At 54.8% G+C, this 21,753-nt stretch overlaps 4 protein-coding genes across 9 annotated transcripts in view; 3 read left to right on the top strand and 1 right to left on the bottom strand.

Annotated features, from left to right (window-relative positions):
- Nucleotides 1-78: 78 nt before the first annotated feature.
- Nucleotides 79-4,117, top strand: AP4M1 (adaptor related protein complex 4 subunit mu 1). Its single transcript, XM_022587873.3, has 15 exons — nt 79-251; nt 353-441; nt 819-925; nt 1,004-1,100; nt 1,231-1,341; nt 1,430-1,510; nt 1,725-1,787; nt 1,886-1,952; nt 2,056-2,109; nt 2,237-2,343; nt 2,445-2,539; nt 2,887-2,931; nt 3,164-3,214; nt 3,349-3,460; nt 3,632-4,117. The coding sequence occupies exons 1-15, from the start codon at nt 194-196 to the stop codon at nt 3,854-3,856; spliced, it is 1,362 nt and encodes a 453-aa protein (XP_022443581.1). The 5' UTR covers nt 79-193; the 3' UTR covers nt 3,857-4,117.
- TAF6 (TATA-box binding protein associated factor 6) lies at nt 4,053-12,671 on the bottom strand. 4 transcript variants are annotated; one of them, XM_022587870.3, is made up of 16 exons: nt 12,619-12,671; nt 12,174-12,354; nt 8,710-8,925; nt 8,531-8,617; nt 8,253-8,406; nt 7,990-8,046; nt 7,786-7,905; nt 7,412-7,557; nt 7,235-7,312; nt 7,021-7,122; nt 6,732-6,914; nt 6,285-6,359; nt 6,029-6,154; nt 5,307-5,480; nt 4,815-5,012; nt 4,053-4,673 (listed from the first exon to the last, which is right to left on the bottom strand). In XM_022587870.3, exons 2-16 carry the CDS (start codon nt 12,207-12,209, stop codon nt 4,293-4,295), a joined length of 2,133 nt encoding a protein of 710 aa, XP_022443578.1. In that variant the 5' UTR covers nt 12,210-12,354; nt 12,619-12,671; the 3' UTR covers nt 4,053-4,292. The 4 variants fall into 4 exon arrangements, with proteins under 4 accessions (XP_022443578.1, XP_022443577.1, XP_022443579.1 ...); XM_022587869.2 differs by lacking the exon at nt 12,619-12,671 and adding an exon at nt 12,513-12,606; XM_022587871.3 differs by lacking the exons at nt 12,174-12,354; nt 12,619-12,671 and adding an exon at nt 12,513-12,609.
- Nucleotides 12,672-12,946: 275 nt separating this feature from the next.
- On the top strand, nt 12,947-17,657 carry CNPY4 (canopy FGF signaling regulator 4). Of its 3 annotated transcripts, XM_022587893.3 has the most exons (7): nt 12,948-13,158; nt 15,079-15,205; nt 15,304-15,400; nt 15,641-15,763; nt 16,268-16,385; nt 16,478-16,554; nt 17,562-17,657. In XM_022587893.3, the coding sequence occupies exons 1-7, from the start codon at nt 13,056-13,058 to the stop codon at nt 17,562-17,564; spliced, it is 648 nt and encodes a 215-aa protein (XP_022443601.1). In that variant the 5' UTR covers nt 12,948-13,055; the 3' UTR covers nt 17,565-17,657. The 3 variants fall into 3 exon arrangements, with proteins under 3 accessions (XP_022443602.1, XP_022443601.1, XP_022443600.1); XM_022587892.3 differs by lacking the exon at nt 17,562-17,657 and having other exon boundaries at nt 12,951-13,158; nt 16,478-17,234; XM_022587894.3 differs by lacking the exons at nt 15,641-15,763; nt 17,562-17,657 and having other exon boundaries at nt 12,947-13,158; nt 16,478-17,234.
- A 212-nt stretch (nt 17,658-17,869) lies between these two features.
- The window catches only part of MBLAC1 (metallo-beta-lactamase domain containing 1), a 60,488-nt gene continuing 56,604 nt past the window's right edge, over nt 17,870-21,753 (top strand). The window contains exon 1 of the mRNA XM_089895716.1: nt 17,870-19,305. Within this exon, the coding sequence (XP_089751842.1) occupies nt 17,878-18,690 (813 nt within the window). The 5' untranslated portion in view covers nt 17,870-17,877 and the 3' untranslated portion in view covers nt 18,691-19,305. The remainder of the gene's footprint in view (nt 19,306-21,753) is intronic.

The following is a 21,753-nucleotide window of genomic DNA, read 5'->3' on the forward strand; positions in this document are numbered from 1 at the left end:
GGCTGAGTGACGGGGGAGCGGCGCGGGTGTCAGGAGGGAAAGGCTGGGCGAGGCTTGGGCGGGCGCCGGGTTTCCCGCGGTCGAAGGAGAATCGCTCTTAAAGGGCCAGCCCACTCGCGTCCTTTTGTTCCGGGGCCGCAGGGCGGGGCAGGCCCAACTTTCGCTGTCTCCTGGTCTACTCTCCAGAACGGCCATGATTTCCCAGTTCTTCATTCTGTCCTCCAAGGGGGACCCGCTCATCTACAAGGACTGTATCCTTGGCCAGCGGGGCCGGGGGGAGGGGCTGGGTGGGACTAGTGCCCCCGAGCCAGCCAGTGTCGCCAGCTCCTTAGCTGTCCTTCCACCCGGTCAGTCCGCGGAGACAGCGGAGGCCGGGATGTGGCCGAGCTCTTCTACCGGAAGCTGACGGGACTGCCTGGAGACGAGTCTCCGGTTGTCATGGTAACCACTGGCGGGGGTGGGGTGGAGGGGATGCGCTTGGTGGGTCTGGGTGGGGGGCGCCTCCTCCCAGGGCTGTTTCCTTGACAGCTTCCAGTTGGGGGGTACATTCCTCTAAATAATATTAATAGAAGTTTATTGAGCGCTCACAATGCACCAGGCACAGCTCCCCGCACGTCTCAATCCTCAGCCACTCTGGAGTAGGTACTATTATTAACTCCATTTACACATTAGGAAGCTGGGCCCTGGGGAGGTTTCGTATGTGGCACAAGTCACGCTGCTAGTAAGTAGGGGAATCAGGATACCAGCCCAGGTCTCATGGGCCAGGAATCACCACAACTCTTTCTTGCTAATGCTTTTTCCCCCTGCCTCTGCCTCAGCACCACGATGACCGTCATTTTATTCACATCAGACACAGCGGCCTCTATTTGGTGGCCACGACTTCAGAAAACATTTCTCCCTTCAGCCTCCTAGAGCTGCTCTCCCGGTGAGGAGGGCGGGGCTGGGCACACGGGCGTGGGGGTCAGAGAGGAGGAGGGTATGCACACTCCGTCCTGTTCTGCAGGCTAGCCACGCTCCTGGGTGATTACTGTGGCTCTCTGGGTGAGGCGACCATCTCCCGCAACGTGGCTCTGGTCTACGAACTTCTGGATGAAGTGCTGGTGAGGTCCAAGGATGTCCCTCCCTGTCCCCCGTTCCCTGAAGATGCATCCCATGGTTGGGAGGCTGAGTCCATTCATTTTCACCCCTTCCCCCCCGACCACCCAAAGACTGCCCTTCCTTTATCTATAGGACTATGGTTATGTACAGACCACATCCACGGAGATGCTGAGGAACTTCATCCAGACGGAGGCTGTGGTCAGCAAACCCTTCAGCCTCTTTGACCTCAGCAGCGTTGGCTTGGTCAGTCCAGGGACAGATGAGGCCAGGATTGAGGAGGGTTAGTGGGAAGTGTCATACGTGAGGATTGATTGCTTTGGATGATTTCCAGTTTGGGGCTGAGACACAACAGAGCAAAGTGGCCCCCAGCAGTGCAGCCAGCCGCCCGGTGCTGTCCAGCCGCTCTGACCAGGTGAGGGAGGGATTGATGGGTTCAGATCCTCTGATTTTTCTCTCAGCCCCCAGAGTCCAAGATCCCAGCATATCTTTCCACCTTCTCTAGACGTGGATGATCCCTTTCCTTACCCGCGTCCCCAACCCAGGGCTCCAGCCTCCACTGTCCTGTCCTTTCTGCCTGTCCGCATTAGAACACAGGGTGATCAAACCCCAAATCTCTCTTTCCTTAGAGCCAAAAGAATGAAGTGTTTCTGGATGTGGTCGAGAGATTGTCCGTCCTGATAGCCTCTAACGTAAGTTCGGGCCCCCAGCCCTGCGGCTGAGGACAGGCGGCCTTTGGGAAGTGTGTCGGGGAGGTCACGTCTGGGCATTGACCTCCTGTCACTCTCAGGGCTCGCTGCTGAAGGTGGACGTGCAGGGAGAGATACGACTCAAGAGCTTTCTGCCCAGCGGCTCTGGTGAGCAGCCTGCAGGCTGGACCAGGGTGGGGTTTGGGACAGGCTCCTTGGTGGCATGTATGGGGTATTTGGCAGCTGCTTCTTCTGTTCCTTCCTCTGACAGAGATGCGCATCGGCTTGACGGAAGAGTTTTGTGTGGGGAAGTCAGAACTGAGAGGTGAGAAAGTGGGTCTTTCTCTCCTAGGTCGAGGTCACTGTCAAAGTTTTCATGGAGGGAAGTTAGAGACAGATCCCCACCCCCTCCCAAAATATGGGTTAGGAGAGGGGTCTTTCTCTCTTTCCAGGTTATGGGCCAGGAATTCGGGTGGATGAGGTCTCATTTCACAGCTCGGTGCATCTGGATGAGTTTGAATCTCATCGAATCCTCCGCCTGCAGCCACCTCACGGTGAGGTCAGGATCGGGCTGGCCTAGCATATTCCACCTACCGAGGGGAAGGGAGGCAGTTCAGGTGTGAGGAGACCAAACTCACCTCCATTGCTCTCTGGTCTCAGCTGACGGTGATGAGGTATCAACTCTCAGATGACCTCCCCTCCCCGCTCCCCTTCCGGCTCTTTCCCTCCGTGCACTGGGACCGAGGCTCAGGCAGGTGAGACCGTTTCCCCGTTCTAGAAGTTCTCTGGAGCCCAAGCCAACATGTGTACGCATGTACGTGTGTGTGTGTGCACATATATGCACGTATCTGTTTACCCCTCGGACTGGCTGTGAAGGAGTGGTGGTGGTGGTGATATTGGCTCCGAGTTAGTAAAGGCACCCTCCCCCACAAGTGGACCCAGCTCCATGAATGTAATGCCTCGTGGAGTTGGGTGGATTTCAGCCCTTCTCTCTCTGTCTTGGGGCAACATCCACACAGCCACACGTGGGGGCCCTGTGTGAGGGATGGTGAGATGCCGGTAGGATAGGGCCTGAGTAACGGTGTTGTGCCCTCCCACCCAGGCTCCAGGTTTATCTGAAGTTACGATGTGACCTGCCCCCAAAGAGGTAAGTGGGGGTAGCCAAGCGTAGTCCAGCTACGTAGGGTAGGAGACAAGGCCAAGATACCTGCTGTTTCCACCTTCAGGTGCGGCCACCAGCCTCAGAATCCAGCTTAGAGGCACTAGAGTTTGGGAAGGGGGTGGGGTGGCACTTGTGCAGAACTGCAGTCGTGACAGTAATGAAGATGGGACACGTCACGACCTTCCTGGGGCTGACTCTGGTCCTTTTTTCCTTGCAGCCAGGCTCTCAACGTCAGGCTGCACCTTCCCCTGCCACGGGGGGTGGTCAGGTGAGCGTGTGTGCACCGTGGGCCCGCGGGTGGGTTTACCAGCTTCTCCGGACAACAGGACGGCACTGGGGGAGGAGAGTGGGAGCTGTGGGATGGCAGGGGCTAACCCAGCACCTTTCCTCTCCCAACTCCAGCCTGTCTCAGGAGCTGAGCAGCCCAGAGCAGAAGGCAGAGCTGGGGGAGGGAGCCCTTCGCTGGGACCTTCCTCGGGTGCAGGGAGGCTCTCAGCTCTCAGGCCTTTTCCAGGTATCAGCCGCTGAGTCTCGAAGGCCCTCTCCTCCCACCTCCACTTTCAGCCCTGACCCATAGCCTCCTAATGCGGTCGGTCCGTGTGGTCAGCTTCCTGGCCCCTCGGCTCCCCTGCCCACCTTCCTGTTGAGGCCTTCAGCACCCTCCTCCTGCCTCTGCCCCTCACAGATGGACGTCCCGGGCCTCCCCGGGCCTCCCGGCCAAGGCCCCTCCACCTCGGCTCCTCCTCTGGGGCTGGGCCCCGCCAGTCTCTCGTTTGAACTTCCCCGGCACACATGCTCTGGCCTCCAGGTTCGCTTCCTCAGGCTGGCGTTCAGACCATGCGGCAACGCCAATCCCCACAAGTGGGTGCGACACCTAAGCCACAGCGACGCCTACGTCATTCGGATCTGAGGCTCCCAAACGAGGACACGGGTGGCAAAGGAGTGATCTGTGCATCAGGAGAAGGACAACCTTTCCTCTCCCAGCATCCTGGCCTGTGGCTGTGGCTCTGGCTGGAAGGGTCCTGAGTCCTAGAGAGCAGGGGGCTCCACGGGTTCAACCGCCCGTCCGTGGGATCTGACCCAGGAAGGACTGAGGTGGATCACAATTTAAAAATCAAACTTTTATTCTGAGGAACTGACTGTACAATACTGAAAGAGAAAGTCACGTGGGGGAAGCTGACTACTATTTCCTTCCACCCAGCGCGCGTGCGTGCGTGCATGCGTGCGTGTGTGTGTGTGTGTGTGAGAGAGAAAGAGAGAGAGGGAGAGAAAGAGGGAGAGAAAGAGAGAGAGCGAGAGAGAGTGAGTACAGGGGAGAGAAGAAGGTCAGCAGACGTGTGACAGCATCAAGGCGCAGGCGGAGGGGAGCCACATCCGGGGGGCTGTGAGCCGTTAGCCTTCGGAGTCCCTGGAGCGGGAGGGGGGCTCTCCCCAGCTTCCGCTTTCCCCCCACATAGGGCGCTGACCCCAAGCGGGGAGGGGGCTGAGGTCGGGGGAGGGGCTGGAGAAGGATGGGAGGTGGGGCCTCCTTTGCCCTCCCCTGTGGGGGGAAGAGAGACCACGATGTACTTCTGGACACTCCCAGGACCAGAGGGGGCAGTGCTGGGGGGCGCGCTTGTGGCGGTGGAGACCAGCTTGACGATGGGCTGCACGCTGGGGACGGTGGTGGTGACGGGAGAGGTAGTGGTGGAGCCTGAGCCAGGGGCCGAGGTGCTGAGGGACAGGACCTGGGTGGGGAGAAAGGCAGTGCCGCTTGCCTTGCACTCTTCCCACACCCGAGGCCGGGGGATACTTCCCTTGCTCCAACCAAATAATCAGTGACATGGTGACAGTCCCCACCATCCCTGGTCCCACACGGCTCCACATACCTGTTGGGTGGATGAGGCGCTGGAGGATGATGACATGACAATGAACTTGGTTGGGGGAGGGGAAGGCTGAGGCGGGGCAGCAGCTCGAGCAGACACCAGTGTCTGGACAGGCAGCGCAATGGAGCCAGGGACCTTCAGCAAGCCAGGGGTCCGAGGGCCAGGCTGGGGGGCCTGTGAGAGGGTCAGCGTGGGCCGGGGCTGTAGGAAGAAGTAGCAGGAAGAAAACGTCACCATCTACGAAAGATACCAGCTATGAAAAGAAGGGCTCCTCTTGCTCCTCGTGGGTCTCACTGGGTTTGGGACATCATCACAAAGGGGGCCTAGACACCCCCAAAGACGGCTGACTCAGGGGGCCTGTGTTTTACAAAAGTCAGTGTGTGTGCCCGAGTTCGTGGTGTCTGTGAGTCCCGCCTGGATGGGAACCACTGCAGTGTTTTTCTTCATTTTCACCTTACCACTTGCTCACCTGTCCTCCCCGGACCCTGTACTGACCTGAGTGATGGTTAGAGTGGTCCTGTTGACCTGCTGAGCCTGCAGAGCAGCCTGGGCCCGGGCCTTGACAACGTGGGAGCAGAGGAGGGGCCCGAGGGACCCAAATTCTGCCCGATAGGCATCCTGATTGTCAGGCGGTGGGCGCAGCTTTGCCAGAACAGGGGCACAGTGTTTCTGCAGAGAGAAGGCAAAGAGCAGCCAGGTAGAGGGAGGGCAGTGACTCTGAGAATCATGACGGGGGAAGGGGTGAGAAAGGAGGTCACCCACTATTTCAGTGTGTTCCTGCTGGAAGCCAGGCTGTGCTGGGTTATCAGTGTGTAAGGAATGCTGTGGTTTTTCTTCATAGAGAACTTGGGCACCGGCTGGTGGGAGTGGAGAACTTGCTGAGTAATTACACTGGTGATATCTAAGGTCCACAGGGCATGTGCCTTGCACAGAATGGGCCAGAGTGGTGCAGAAGCATCAGGGGCAGTGCAGGCTTGAAGTCACAGGCTGAGAGTTAAGACTCTTATTTGTTATTAACCCCTTAGTGCCTCTGTTTTTCCAGCTGCGAAACAATATGGGACTCTGAGGTGTGCCCTGAACGTAAGAGGCGAAGATGGGATAGATGAATGGAAGATGCTGTATGTTTGCTAAACATTGTCCTTGTGTGTGTGTGGTGGGGGGTGGAGAGGGGGATCAGCGAGAAGAAGTGGGGGAGGGTGGGGGTGGGGCTTTGTCACCAGGAGGAGGCTCTGCACGTGGTCAGCCCCTATGCGGTCGATGTTGCTCAGCACAGGGCCATCCAGGACCCCGCGGATCCGCTCCCCCTCCTGCTGTAGCCGTGGCAGAATCAGAGTCTTAATCACCTGTTGGAAGAGAAGGGGAGAAGCCGGGGCCCTGGGGTCACCACAGGGTCTCCCAGGTCAGGGGGCTGTTGCCCACTCTGACCTCACGATCCCTCCCCTCCCCCAGGGCTCCCCCCCGCTGGGGCCTAACATCATGTCCCAGCTCTGCCAGGCCTGCGATGGAGCCGTAGCGCGTTGTCCACGGGGTCTTCTCATCCACCCAGCTCTGTAAGGGGATGGAAAATAAACCCAAATAAAGGGGTGTGAAAAGCTAACTACTAAGGACCAAAGTCTCTCATACACACATTTTCCTAGTAAACCATTTAGACATGACAGCTCCTTCCCAGCCACCCTCTCCTCCCCAAAGTGACCTCTACCACCAGAGATTAGTTTTTCTGGTTTTTGAACTTTAAGTTAATGGAATCACACAATTAGGAAAAAAAAAAAAAAGACATCAGAGATGCAGCTCAAGTCCCAGTCCCCGTCCCCCTGCCCCCTTGCCCCTGGGTTTCAGCATCATTTCCTGCAGCCACACTGGTTTGAGTGAAGCTCTCATTGTTCTGGTGACGACCCCAGGTAGTGATGGGAAACGGCTCACCTTGGTGAAGGTCTTGGTGATCCGGGACTGGATGTTATTAGTGGTTGTGCTGAAATGCTTGCAGATCTGGGCCACCAGGCGGGCGGCAAAGTCCCGGAGCGCCCAGTGATTGTCCACATCTGGCCGCAGGCACAGCTGTCTGCTCACGATGCAGGTCATCACAGCCGGGATCAACTCATGCACCTAAGGGAGAAGCCTCAAGTCAGCTGATTCTGACAAATGGTCTCCTGTGGGTGGTGGCAGGGTCCCCAGAGCCTGGGATGAGAGGTGGGCGGGCAGGTCCACTCACGTATTTCTCTAGATACAGAGTAGGGTTGTCCATCAGCGCCTTCACCATGCGCATCAGGTAGATGAGCAGGGCCAGGTTGTTCTGCACCACGTTCACGCGCACCTGGTTGCGGGGAGAGAAGCGATGGGGCAGCGGGACCCTTCCGGTGAGCTTCCTCTCCCTCCTCCTCACCCCGGAACCTTGTCCTAGGTCCCCCCCTCCCGCGTCCTCTCACCCCCTCTGAGATGAAGGTGCTGAAGCGCGGCAGCATCTGGTAGAGCCCTGGATCCGTGGCAATGCTCTGCAGAGCCTCCTGTGGGGGGAGGGGAGCGAGTGAAGAGGGGCCGACACTGTGGGGGGGGCGCGGGTGGCCTCGAAGGGGTAAAGCCAGGACCGGGTGGCGGGGCCTCACCGCTCTCTTGGCCTCACATGAGCCCACACAGGCTTCTGTGATCTCCTTGTAGTACAGCTGCTGCTCCACAGACAACTCGTGGATGCTTCGGGGCTTCAGTCGCAGAGGCGCCCCCTCCAGCAGGGGTGGTGCCTTCTTCTCTTTCCCTGTGTGAAGTGGGAAGACAGGTTTAGAAAAGAAAGCTCCAGAGGAGGCCTCAGCACCAGACAAACCTCAACACTCACCTCCCCCACCCAAGGAGACCCGGCTTCCCTTGGGCTTCTTGATCCTCTCTGGGGCTCCTGGCCTGAGGTCTTGCCCTCTGCCCTGACCTCACCCACTTCACAAATAACCATCTGGCTTTGGGGCAAGAGGCCTGGCCCAGCGGTACTGACCTTTGCCGTCAGCTGGAGTGGCCCCCTGACCTTTGCCTTTCAAGGGGCCGTCTTCCTCCTGGCCTGGCTTGGCTGACTTCAGGGGTTCTGTGGCCTCAGCCTTCTGCTGCTCTTTGGGAGCTGGTGGGAAAGCAGTCAAGGCAGGAGATGTAAAGGGAGGAGGAAGGAGAGGGGTGGGTGCTGGACTTTGGGCACGGAGGTTACCTGGGGGTGGGTTCTCTGGAATAGCTGGCTGGCAGCCTTCAATGCTCAGCCAGTGAGCTGCGAGGAAGGAAGGTGTCGAGGTGAACTGCTGAGCGCAGACATCAGGAAGTCACTCCACACTAAGGGATGCATGCTTTCCTTCCTGTTCCTCACCAGGGATCTCACACTGAGGGCTCCTTCACCGCGTGCTTCCTCACACCCATACGCATTGCTCCTTCCCCTCCCTGCTCCCCATCCCCTGCTCTCCCCTCCCCTCCCCCAACCTTTGAGGCAGACATCCAAGGGCACTCGGGGCAGAGGGGTATTGATGATGTCGCTCAGATCAACCTCCTTCTCCTCGTAGAAGTAAAGCTCCCGGCCGCCACCAGAGGCAAAACGGAAAGGAATGAACTCCTGAGCGTGGAAGCCATACAGTGGCTACAACAGGACGGAGAGACACTGGGATGAGAAGGGAGCCCAAGCAGGCAGGTCTGGCTGAGGCAAATGTACCGTATGGGAGGTCTCAGTACCCTGCCCCCTCAGTCCTGTGCATTCCCATCACCTCGACGTTCTTTAGTTTCAGTGCGTAGTCAATGTCACTGGTGGTGAGCTTCTGCCGCTTCCCCATGTGCATGAACTTCAAGGCATCCTAGGGATGGGAGGACAGATGTCAGCCTGAGACCCTGGGGAAGAAGGCGGCCTGGGCAGCATCCTCCATACAGTGCAGTGAGGCCAGGGTACCTGTGCAATCTCCTTGATGCGGTAGCTGACCTCATCTGTCAGCAGCTGGCAGGTCTCCTCCTGAATCTGAGCGATGCCCATGGACTCGGCCACCACCTTCATGGACTCCGAGGGCAGCACGGTGTTGCTCAGCTTCAGCTTCTTCTCCTCAGCCATTCTGGAGCCCCTCCTCCCCTCCCCTGAAGGAAGATGCCCCAGGGCGGAGAGATGGAGACCCTGGCAGGGGGGTGAGAGGAAACGTGAGAGGGACATCCCAAGAAGAGGGGCTGTCGGTTCAGGAGGGGCCGCAACAAAGGGAGAACAGTGGAGATGTGAGGGGGGAAGGGGCTCGGGAGGTTCCCTTTGTCCATCCCCATGTGAACAGCACCGGCTGAACAGGAGGAGGTAGCACTTGGACCCAGTTCGACACAATTTATCGAGCTGATTCTACGCCAGGCACAGTACAAGTGAGGTATAGCGGAATGATCTCAGCTCTCAGTTTAAATCCCATCCCCGGCACTACCTAGCTATGTTACCTGGGCAAGCTACTTAAATTCTCCCAGCTTTGGGCTTATTCTCTGTAAAATGTGGAAAGCATCTTTTTTCCCTAAGGTTGTTAACGTGCCTGCTTTCACGTGTCTTGCTCCATCATGCATCATTATTCACACTTGACAAAAATACAACATTGGTTAAAAACAACTCTCCCTGTCTGAGCCTATGTGCCCTTACAATTGAATGTGATGAGAAAATGCACAACCATCCTGACCAATGTGCACTTTTTTCATGGCCACGAACTTCAAACGGGCCCTTAATGCTGCCTGATGGTCCTACATTTCAGTGCACCCAGGTTCCTTCTGTCTCATCTGACACCTCTTCTCCTCCCTGATTTTTGGCCATCAGAAGAGACCTCCCCAGGCTCCCACCACCACGTGCACCCGCTGAGCAGCACGGGCGCCCTCATGCTCTGCCTTCCCTTTCACTGTAGAGATTCTGGTCATGCCCCTCCCAACTCAAGCACCCCTCCAGCATCCCCCCCCATCCCTGCATCATCGTCAATTCCTCGACCTACCAGATCACTCCCATTAGCCCTACAAAATGCAGTTATTTCTCCCATCTTGAAAAAACAAAACAGTGGTCCACCCATACCATGGAATATTTTTCAGCCTTAAAAAGGAAGGAAATTCTAACACACGCCACAACACAAATAAACCTTGAGAACGTTGTGCTAAGTGAAATAAGCCAGTCACAAAAGGATAAATACTGTATGATTCCAATTATATGAGGTTCTTCGAGTAGTCAAATTCATAGAGACAGAAAGCAGAGTGGTGGGTGCCAGAAGCTGGGAAGGGGAGAAGGGGGAGTTATTGTTTAATAGGTACAGTTTCTGTTTTACAACATGAAAAGCGTTCTGGAGATGGATGGTGGTGATGGGTGTGAATGTACTTAATGCCCCTAACGTGTACACTTAAAAATGGTTAAGATGGTACGTTTTATGTTATGTGTATTTCACAGTTAAAATTTTTTTTAAAATTTTGGACTTCCCTGGTGGCACAGTGGTTAAGAATCTGCCTGCCAATGCAGGGGACACGGGTTCGAGCCCTGGTCTGGGAAGATCCCACAGGCCGCAGAGCAACTAAGCCCGTGCACCACAACTACTGAGCCTGTGCTCTAGGGCCCGCGAGCCACAACTACTGAGCGCGCGTGCCACAACTACTGAAGCCTGCGTGCCTAGAGCCAGTGCTCCGCAACAAGAGAAGCCACCGCAATGAGAAGCCCACGCACCGCAATGGAGACCCAACACAGCCAAAAATAAATAAATAAATAATTTTAAAAAGAGAAAAACATCTTTTCTTCATCCCACTTTCTCTACTAGCGATACCCTGGGGGTTTTTGGCTCCTCTTTGCAACAAAACTCCCTGAAAGAGCTGTCTTATCTCTAATTCCTCTTGAACCTACTCTAGTCAGGCTTTTGACTCCATTAGGTGCCTGAAACCACTCATCAAGTTGTGACTCTACATTGTCAAATCCAAAGTCCCATCTCCTTCCCCATCTTCCTCAACCTCTCAGCAGCACAGGACATAGTTGCCTACTACCTTCTGGAGACACTGTCTTGACACCACTGCTACTCCACCTTCTCTTGGTTTTCCTCCTCCTTCACTGGCCACTTTCTCTATGTTTCCTCTGCTGCTGCTTCCTCTTCTCCTCGTCTGCTTGACGTTGCAGTGGCCTGGGCTTGGTCCTTGTACAGCTATGAGCTATACTTATTCCCTTGGTGACCTCAACCATTCTCACAGCTTTCAGTATCGCTTATAGGCTGATGATGGCAAATTTATATCCCCAGCCCACAGCTTTCTTCCGAACTCCAGACCTGTATATCAAACTGGCTACTTAGAATCCCTTCTAAACTGAACTCCTGATGACCCCCACCCCACCAGCTCCAGGCTCGGCTTTTCTCATCTTCATAGCAACACCATTCATCCAGGCGGTCATTCATTATGTGAGCCCTCAAAGCAAATCCACCAGGTGATCCAATCTGATCCTCCACTCCCACTGTGTGACCAGCTCCCAGTATCTATCCCCTGGGGAACTTCAGTAGCCTCCTGATAAGGTCTTCCTGCTTCCGTCCTTGCTCCCTACATCTATTCCCAACATAGCAACCAGAGTGATTCTGTCAAAAAATAAACCACATTGGGTCATTTCTCTGCTCAAAACCCTGTACTGGCTCCCAATGTGCCACAGTGTAAATTCGAAATCCTTATTATGGTCTACAAGCTCCTTCGTGATTTACTCTCTCCCCATCACATCTCTGACCTCCTTTCTTTCCTTCTTCCACGTTGATCCAGCCTCACTGTCCTCCTTGCTGTTCAAACCTTTGCTCTATTCCCTCTGCCTGGAATGCTCTTCCCCAGATGTTCCCTGGCTGCCTATTCCCATCACCCTGTTTAATACTGCACCCCACCCCCACTCTGCTTTTTTAAAAAAATTCCCATGGAATTTAACATCTGCTGATACATATTGTATTATCTCTTATTGTTTATCACCACCACATCTCCCCTTCCCACACTGTGTGGACAGGGATCTTTGTTACGTTCACTGATGTATTCTGAGACCCCGGACTGGTGCCTGAGACACACTAGATACTCAATAAATATCTGCTGAATAAAGGAATGAACTGTAAGGCTTAGGAATTAGGTGCTCACTAAACCCTCAAGTACCACTGTTATCAAGTGAACAAGATATAAGCCCAAGCTTGGAATCTACTTTGTGTCCAAAAGGAAAGGGGCTCGCTTCAAGCTGGCATTAGGAAGACTAATGTCAAAGGTGTTTTGGACTGACTGCGAGGTGTACGTGGAGGGCGGGTGTGGGCCTGTTGGAGGGGCGGGAAGATGGGAGCGAAATACAAGTTAGTTCTTCTCAAACCATCCCAGGTCTCCTCCCCCGCTTTTATAAGTCTTATCTGCAGGGAACACATTTATTCAACATACTCTGTGCCTGGAGCCGGGTATACAGGAGGCGGTCATGTCCCAGTTCCCTGGCGAACTCCTACTACTCCTTCAATACCTCGCGGTACCCTCTGCCAGTACAGGCTCAAATAACACGCCACGGCCTCAGGAAATCTCAGGTCAGTGGAGTCGGCAGGAAGGCTTCCCAGAAGAATAACTTGACCTAGATCCGTGTAGCAGTTTCCCCAGCAGGGAAGCAGGTCTAAGGTCCCCAGGCAATGGGTACAGCGAGAAAGAAGGCATAGAGAGCCCACCTCATCCCCCCAACATCCCTCCAATGCAAACACACAGAGTCCCCACGCGCACGGACACACAACCAACCGTCCTCCTCCGGGTCCCCACACGGGCCCTTCAAAGGGTCTAGTCCCGGGTACCACTCAGACCCGCCCCCGCCAGTCGAGCGCCCAGCGCAGGAAGAGCCTCTCACCACCGCCAAAGCGCCGCTCACCCGGCGCTCGGCGCCATGTTGGCCCCGCCCCCTCCAGGAGCAGTTCCTGGCAGAGACCGAGAGCAGGTCACTGCCCCTTCCACGAGCCGGAATAAGCCCCCTAGGCTCACGGCCTGAAATTATATAAAAATGCTGTCTCTGTGCCTACGTGTAAGGAACACACCCTCTTGCTGTAATTACTTCAGTTTATTCCTTCACTACTCGGCAGCCAGGACCTTTGGGAGGCGCCACAAAACCAGGCGGGGAAGCCCGCAGCGCCGCGAAGCCCCGCCCCCTTCGAGCCGGCACTGCGCTTGCGCTTCCCATGCCAGGCTGGGTTAAAGTTGCAGCCGACAGCCTTGGGATTTAAAGGGCCCGCTGCCTGACCGAAGTTGGTTTGAAGGCAGGAGGTGGCTGGCTGTGGACGGCACTTGGTCATGGGACCTGTGCGGTTGGGAATGTTGCTTTTCATTTTGACTGTGTCTGGGACGCCGAAGGAGGAGGACGATGACACAGAACGCTTGCCCAGCAAATGCGAAGGTATCTAAAGGGAGTAGCCCCTATTCGCATCCCTCTGCCCTACCTCCGTCTGGGCCAGACCAAATGAACCGTGATGGGTGGGTCACCTGACCTCCTTCAGGACCTGAGGGAGGTTCTGATGGAGCCTGGTGGAATTCGAATGGGGTCAACAGAGGGAACGCATAGCGCTACCCTAAAACTATGGCACTACAATTCCCATGAGACATTCAGAGGGAGCCCGCTTTTTCTTGCTGGTTTGGGCCTCCCAATGGTTTGTGGGAATTGTAGTGCAGAGACTATCGGCCTAGGACCGACCACTTTACTGAGCATCGTGTGTGTGTGTGTGTGTGTGTGTGTGTGTGTGTGTTTGTGTGTCTCCTCCATGCCACCAGACTTAAATCTGAAGAGACTGCAGGAGTGAGGTGTCAGGCTCATTACCTGTGGACATCCTCTGCTCCACCCCAGCGGAGACGCTCCCAAATTATAGGCCCCACGCCCCCCTGAGGGGTTTGGGAGTGAGTACGTCAGCCTTTGAAGCTCATAAAAGAAAGAGGAGGCCACACAACTGGGAGAGGTTCCCCATAATTGTGAGGTTTTGCAGAGGGTGTGCACTGTATGGATGTTACCGTGAGCAGCATCTTCTGTGACTGTATCACCTATGGGGCCCATCTAGGAGGGGGCACTTCAGAGTGCCCTGGTCCCCTGGTTTGTTGCCTCCCTGGCTTTAATTTCTTCCTGGATTCTTTTCCCCTTCGCCTCACTCCACGCTGCATTTCAGTAGCAATGTTCCTCCTGACTTGGTCCTCATCTCTCCTCTCCTTTCATTTGTGTCCCTACTCTTAACCCCCTACACCTGTCAGTTTTTCTAAACACAGACTCAATTGTGTACGTCCTTGCTTTAACACCTCTTCAGGCCCCCTGCTGTGATTAGACTACAGCCAACGTTTTTGGCAGAGCATCCAAGTGTTTGTGGTCTGGCCTCCATCTTTCTTACATTTCCATACCCCACCTCCCATCCCCAAAGTGCCCATGCTTCAGCCATATTGAACCTCTCAGTGGTCACTGAGCCTGCCTCATCCTCTCACACCTCTCTGCCTTTGCACATTGTTTTTTTCCTTTGCCTGGAATGATCCTTGCCCTTCTGTATTTGGTTCTTCAAGACCCAGTTTAAATGTCACCTCCTTTGGAAGCCTCCTTCCTTATCTGTCACCTCCCACTGCATTGGAGGGAAGGAGAGTACCTGTGTCTCCCTGTGTATCCTTAGCATAGTGCCATAGGCACATTTGGGACACTTTGGCTCCTTGCCCCTGTGTTTAGTTTGCTTGGCACTTCTGTACAGGCCTGTCCTTTTCTTGGGACCCACTGGTGCTGGAAAGACAGTGGTGGAAGAGACACAATGCTCATCCTTGAGGAAATCGTAGGCTAGTAGGAAGTCCGTGAATGACCATTGAATGAATTTTGCATTTCCTAGTGAGATTAAGTCTCTTGATAGAGTCCATTACACAATATTGTCACCACCTTTTTATCTATCCCCAGAGACATTGGCAATGTCCTGTGGATAGATCATGGGTCTTATTACTCTCTGTATTGCTATTGTGCATCCAGAAGGGGCTCAACAAATAACTGCAGAAAACAGCAAACACTTAGGCAGTGCTCACCATGTGCCAGGCACTATTCTCGGGGCTTTACATAGATTGATTGATTTAATCCTCACCACACCCCTGTGAGGGAGGTACTATTGTTATCTTCATTTTAGAGGTGAAGAAACCAAGGCACAGCAGGATCGTCACCCAGCTACTAAGTGGCTGAGTCAGGATTCCAGCCTTACCAGGCTGGCTCCAGAGCCTGCACTCATAACCATTGTGCTCTGCTCCCTTTGCTTATCTGCCGAATGAGTTGCTGCTTTGTTTGTTTGTCTTTCACGTCCCCTTGGATATCTAGTATGTAAACTGCTGAGCCTGGAGCTACAGGACGAGCTGAGTCGCACTGGCCGATCTCGAGAGGTGCTGGAGCTGGGGCAGGTGCTGGACACAGGCAAGAGGAAGAGACACATCCCTTACAGTGTTTCGTGAGTTCTTCTTGGTGTTCTTCCACCTTCCAATCCCTGAAGGAGCCCTGGGAGCGCCCACAGCATCCAGGGAGTCTTTGTTTCCCCTCTTCCCACAGAGAGACAAGGCTGGAAGAGGCCTTGGAGAATTTATGTGAGCGGATTCTGGACTACAGTGTTCATGCCGAGCGCAAGGGCTCACTGAGATATGCCAAGGTCAGACTCTTCTCCAGGGCAGGATTCCATCTCTCAGAAACTACAACCTGTACCCCCTGAGGTCCTCACGATGTCTGCCCAGCTCCCCGCAGCTCTGGAGTGTCCCCTCCCCATCGTAGACTCCCTCATCTCATCTCTATGGAACTCACCGGGGTCTCCAGTAGTTGACAAAGCTGATATGGCAAAAAGGGGAGGAGGCAGGGCAGTGGCCTGGGCTGATCTCAAATTCCCATCTCTCAGGGGCAGAGTCAGACCATGGCAACGCTGAAAGGCCTGGTGCAGAAGGGGGTGAAGGTGGATCTGGGGATCCCTTTGGAGCTGTGGGATGAGCCCAGCGTGGAGGTCACATTCCTCAAGAAGCAGGTAGGATAGGATACTGCACTGCCCAGGAAGGTGAGAAGGGAACCTGAGAGGGGAGCTAGATCCTAAGGAGGTCCATCTTTGAGCAGAGCAGGGACTCTGCCATTGACTGAAGTGGGCCCAGGAGCATATCAAGAAGTAATAATGGAGGCTAGTGATATATACTGCCACTTACTGAGCACCTACTGTGTGCCCGATTTGGGGCCACAAACTTTCCAGCTGCTGCCTCATTTTACCCTCACAACAACCTGATGTGGTAGGTACTATTACCACTTCCCATTTTACAGGCAAGGAACTGAGACTCAGAGTATAATAACTTACTTGGCAGCGTAGGTGCTGGTAAATGTCTGTTGAATGAATGAGGATCACACATCTAATAGGCCAAGTTTAACCTCCTGGTTCCCTGCCTTTCCGAAGTGGGGTGGGGAGACAGGGAGTGAAGAGCAGAGAGGAGGGTCTGCAGAGGCCAGCAGAGCAGATACCCTTCTGACCTTTCCACCTGATCAGTGTGAGACGATGCTGGAGGAGTTTGAAGACGTCGTGGGAGACTGGTATTTCCACCATCAGGAGCAGCCCCTACAGCATTTTCTCTGTGAAGGTCATGTGCTCCGAGCTACTGAAACTGGTAAGCCTGGCGGCTGGCCCCTTTCTTGCCAGGTCACAACCTTCCCTCTCCCCAGGACCAATATCTAAATTGTTTTCTATCGCCCAACCTAGCATGTCTACAGGAAACTTGGACTGGAAAGGAGAAGATCACAGATGGGCAAGAGAAGACAGAAGAGGAGGAGGAGGAGGTGACTAACACACTAGGCCACCCCAAGCATGACCCAGAGGAACTCTGACCTTTGCCTTTGAGCCCCCAGGAGGGACAGGGGTCTTGGAGAAGAACCCTCTGAAGTCTGAGCGCTCCCTGCCCCACAGCTTTCAGAGTGTGTGTATGTGTGAGTGACCCCACCCTAGAGCTTGTAGCTCTTCTCTCCCGTGTAGTCTCAGGCAGGATCCTGGTGGTGCAGCATGGCATGGCTATGGGGAGAAAGGTGGGAGCAGTAGGTGGAAGCCCGGCACCGACAGATGAGTCTCCACCTGCCATTTATCCCCTTGTCAGGTGTGTGTGGTGACAGTATTGAGATATTTAAATATGTCTGCTACTCCCCACCGGACCCAGAGGTCAACATGGCTTAGAAGCAGTGGACCTTGGCAAAGTCACTTTGCCCCTCGAGGGTCTGTTTTTAGACTCATAACAAAGAAGCTGAATGGACATTCTCTCTACGACCTATACACGCTGCTGGCGTCTAGGAGGCTACATGCCAACAGTCTGTGAACGGGAAGGGGACACTGGATGGGGACGGGGTAATATTGATAAGTTAGGTGGGGTAGACACTCGGTCTACTTCATATTAATTTCACTGCAGGGCCACCACGTAATATCAAAGGTGCCAAATTTTCTATAACGCTAGTAAACTTTTTTTAAAATATCAGCTGGGCCCCAAATTTCAAACAACTGCCGTGCACACATCTTAGCTGGCCGGTACGGCAGCGTCCAGTGAATAGGGCCGTTGGTCGCCGTCCTGTTAAAAGCTAACGGTGCTTTGTAGTTTTGCAGCCCAAGGAGGGTGGCATGGAGCAGGGCGCTGAGACAGGTTTCGGGCTTGGGACTGCGCAGCCGCGGTCCGCGCATGCCTGAAAACGCGACGGAATTAAGTTACGTGCGCGGCGACGCCTGGGCCGCCATACTTGGGTGACGGGAGCTCGCAGAGGACAAACTCCCACGCACTTTTCCCGTGTCTCTTCTTTCCTCACAGTGAGGCAAGATCTAAGAGGAGATAAAACTAGGTCCAAGGTAGAGAGCGGCTCCAGTTAGACTGAAGAAAATAACAAGGTTATCTCCGGAGGGTGGCGGTTGAGGACCTCACACGCGAGCGGGGTGGTGGCCGAAGACGCTGAGGGACGAGTGCACTCTCGCCGAAGTTCAGTTGGGCGATGCCAACTTAAGGGTCTGAGACGGGTGGCAAGGAACTGAGATTCACTCCGCGGAGGCTGGGCGAGTGTGGAAACCCGAAGGGAGCGGACAGTCGCCGAAGGCCCCACTTCCTTTCCCCAGCCCGTCCCTCTCCGGCCATGAGCGGTGTAGTGCGTACCGAGCCGCTGCGCGGGGAGCCTCTGCGGGTGCCCGGCGACGCCTTTTCTGTGGTGGTTCTGCTGCAGGGCTACGCGGAGCCCGAGGGGGTCGGCGACGCTGTGCGCGCCGACGGCTCCGTGACCCTTGTTCTGCCCCAGGCCTGGGGCCCGGCCTCCGGCCACCGAGAGCCCCCGCCCGAGGTCTACGAGGCGAAGACCGCCCTGGAGGAGGCGGCCCGTGGCCCCATCCTCGTGGACACCGCGGGGCCCTGGGCTCGAGAGGCACTCTTGGGGGCCCTGGCGGGGCAGGGCGTGGCCCCGGGAGATGTGACTCTGGTGGTGGGGACCCACGGACACTCGGACCACATCGGGAACCTGGGGCTGTTTCCCGCGGCGGCCCTGCTGGTCTCGCACGACTTTTGCCTCCCCGGGGGCCACTACCTCCCCCACGGGCTTGCTGAGGAGCAGCCTCTGCGGTTGGGGCCGGGACTCGAGGTGTGGGCCACGCCCGGCCATGGTGGCCAGCGGGACGTGAGCGTGGTGGTGGCTGGCACGGCCCTGGGTACCGTCATGGTAGTGGGCGATGTGTTTGAACGTGATGGGGACGAGGACTCGTGGCAGGCGCTGAGCGAAGACCCGGTGTCCCAGGAGCACAGCCGGAAGAGGGTCCTAGCCACTGCCGACGTGGTCGTGCCTGGTCACGGAGCCCCCTTTAGGGTGATCAGGGAAGCCTCGGCGCCAGAGACAGAGGGTCTGGGGAACAGCCGGCCAGATCTCGTGATCGGAGACAAGGAGCCCACGGTGCACCGATAAACCCGTCTTGACTGAATTCCTTTCAGGGACCCCAGCCCCCCACCCCCAGACAAGAAACTGACGTCCAGGACACGAGAGGATGTGTCAGAGAGGAGTCATGGGTTGTCACTTCCAGCCCTCGCAGGAGGCCAGTTTTCCAGCGAGGACAGAGTACTTTTGCCACAGCTGTCACCAGTATCACTAGGACCAAGGACTGGCTCAGCTGTGTGCCACCTCTTGGGCTTCATTAGTAAAATGGCAGAATGTTCTTGGGAGAGTCTTCCAAAATAAAAGTAGAAACTGCATTGAAAATCATACTGCCCTTCAACTATTCTCCAATAAAAAAGAAAAAAAAGTCATACTGCCCTAAATGTAGATGTGAAGCATTCATAGTGATAATCATGCAGATATAATCCAGCAAGTGCAACAAGGAGACACTTTGGCGATACATCGCCTGTTTCTCAGAGGAAGCAGCATGCTGAGAGAAGGTGCAGGGCAGACAGGTATTCTAGTCATCTGACTTTAAGTTATTAATTCGTTCAATGAATGCTGCCTAACACACCTGCAATGTCTCAAGCACGGCTCGAGGTCACGGGGATACAGCAGTGAGCCAGCCAGACAAACTCAAGGAGACAGGTAAATAATAATAGTAAACCAAATAAATATGGGTTCTGGTTACTGATATGCAAAAAAAGCAGGGCGAGAAGGGTATAGAGTACTGGGGTGGGAGAGTGGTCAGGAAAAGCCTCCGAGGTGATGTTTGATGAAAGAACTGAATGAGAAAAAGCTGGCCACATGGAGGTCTGGGAGAGGGGCATTCCAGGCACTGGAACAGCAGGTATAAAGGCCCCGAGGCGGGCTTGACCTACTTGAGCAGCAAGAGGACCTTGGGGTTGGGTTGCAGAGCGCTGGGGAAGAGTGGCAATAAATGAGCCTACAGAGTTGGGCAGCGACATCTTGCAAGGCCTTGGTAACCATGGTTAGGGGTTTGGATTTGTCCTGAGATAGAAGGCTTTGGCTTTATACTGATACAAAAGTCCAGGCCGTTGACCTGGTTTCATTTATGTTTTAAAATAACCACTCTTGTTCTGAGTGGAGAAGGGGTTGGAGTGGGGCAACAATAGAATGGGCTGGACTAGATCGAAAGCCATTGCGGTCTTCCAGGTGAGAGAGCTTGATGGCACCTGCCCTTATCCCAGAAGTCCTATTGTGGCTGTGGTCCTCTTCACAGCTGGGTTCCTGAGCTTGGGCCTTCCGTTCACACAGCCGCAGGATGGACAGAAGCACTCAGGTTGGGAAGAGGAAAGAAAGGAGGAAGTCCACCTTGTTGTGGACGATGAGCCTCTCCGGTTGGATGCTGTCACACAAGGCCAGGCTGGAGGTCATTTCCCAGGCGTCCACGAAGTCCACATGGTCAGCAAAGGCAGCTCAGAGGAGCACGTTCACCTGGAGGGTGAACCAGTTGCTGCTGTACATGGACTTGTAGCCGGTGTTGGCCAGTTCGATGACCACTAGGGTTCAGGGCTCCCAGGCCAGCAGTGCAGCCACGGCTGCCCAGATCCCTGCCAGTCGTTGCATAAAGATGGACAGAAGAAAGGTAGTGAAGTGGGTGCCCAGGCACCACCATGGTGTGGGGGCCCCCAGCCAGGCGCCCCCCACTTCATGGGCCACCAATTGTAATGAGGCCACTGGTGTGTGGAGGGAGCGCAGGGGCCAGCTGTGCGTTCCAGTGCCGCACTATGCCCCGAGCAGTGTCCACGGCCATCAGAGAACCCAACTGATATGTGGTGTGTAGATCCACTGGCTTCAGGGATACATGGAGGACGAGAGAGGAGGGGATGGGTTATTTAGAGCTGTACACTCTCAAGTTATACAGATAAAAGTTCCAGTCTTTACTTACTTTCTAGAACATGGATATCCTGCCCTTGGCTCAGGGCTGATCACCCAGAGCAACACATCCCTTTGGCCACACTGATTGTCTCTAGGATGGATGGGTCACCTACGCTAGTCCAGTCTTAGTAATCTTAGGGGTTTTGCTGGAGCTAAGGGAAAAAGTCTCGTTCTTTCCTGCAAGACTGACATGGGAGGATGGGTCATCTTGCCCCCTTGTTGGAAGAGCCCGCTGCTGCTGGGGCCACCAAAGAGGGACTGAGAATGAGAGAATGAAGCTGAACGGTAGGGGGCAGAAGTGGGCAGTGAAGAGAAACAGACCAGATGACAGGTGTGAGCACGGGAAGCCAGATCTGTGCTAACTCATCAGTCACCTGGGCTAATCAACTCCTTTCGTGCCTAAGCTGTTCTGACTGTGTTTACAGCTGTTTTCAAGATGCGTTGTGAATGGATACAAACACTGATGGAAATGATCCCTTAGAGGCAGGGAGTGAGGACAACAGCATGGGGAGAGGGCTGACAACAGAGGGAAAAAGTGCTTCAGATATTAGGAGGTTGGGCCGAGAGTGATTGTTTCTTTCAAACTTCTTTTTTGTGAAAACTCTTAGGAAAACGACCTATATGATCAGCTTCCTCTACTCACAAGTCATTGGCAGACATTGGCTGCAGAATAACCCGGGCTTTCTTGCCCAGTGCTCTCCAAGAACAGCTCTCCGCTCCAGTTTGGGTGACTGCCCACTGCCTTTCAGACACCCACACCCTCCTCTCCTGCGGGCCTTTGAGCCCGCTCCCCCTCCACTCCCCATCCTCTCGCTTTTCTCCACCATCTCAAACACCCAGGCTCAGCTCTCTCACCTCCTACAGAAAACCTCCCCTGAATTTGCCAACCTTATTTTAAACTCTAGCTATGCCTTCTCTATATTGTTGACTTAGCATTAGGTGATACCTTGTGTTGGTCATTATTTCTGGAAATGTCCTCTCCCCACTGTGCCCCTTGAGAGCAGAAGCTGCAAGGCCACTTGAGGTCTAGGCTCAGAAATTGCAGAATATCACTTACATCACATTCTGTTGACCAAAGCAGGCCAGCCCAGATTCAGGGATGAGGAAATAACCTCTCCATCTTGATAGAAGGAGCTGCAAAGAATTTGTGGCCATTTTTTTCTGTTGCAACATACCACAATGGGTTAGTGCACA

This window comes from Delphinapterus leucas, chromosome 15 (genome assembly GCF_059928025.1).
Source record: "Delphinapterus leucas isolate spDelLeu-1000000601 "Yukka" chromosome 15, BTC_Dleu_Yukka2, whole genome shotgun sequence".
Taxonomy (NCBI): domain Eukaryota; kingdom Metazoa; phylum Chordata; class Mammalia; order Artiodactyla; family Monodontidae; genus Delphinapterus; species Delphinapterus leucas.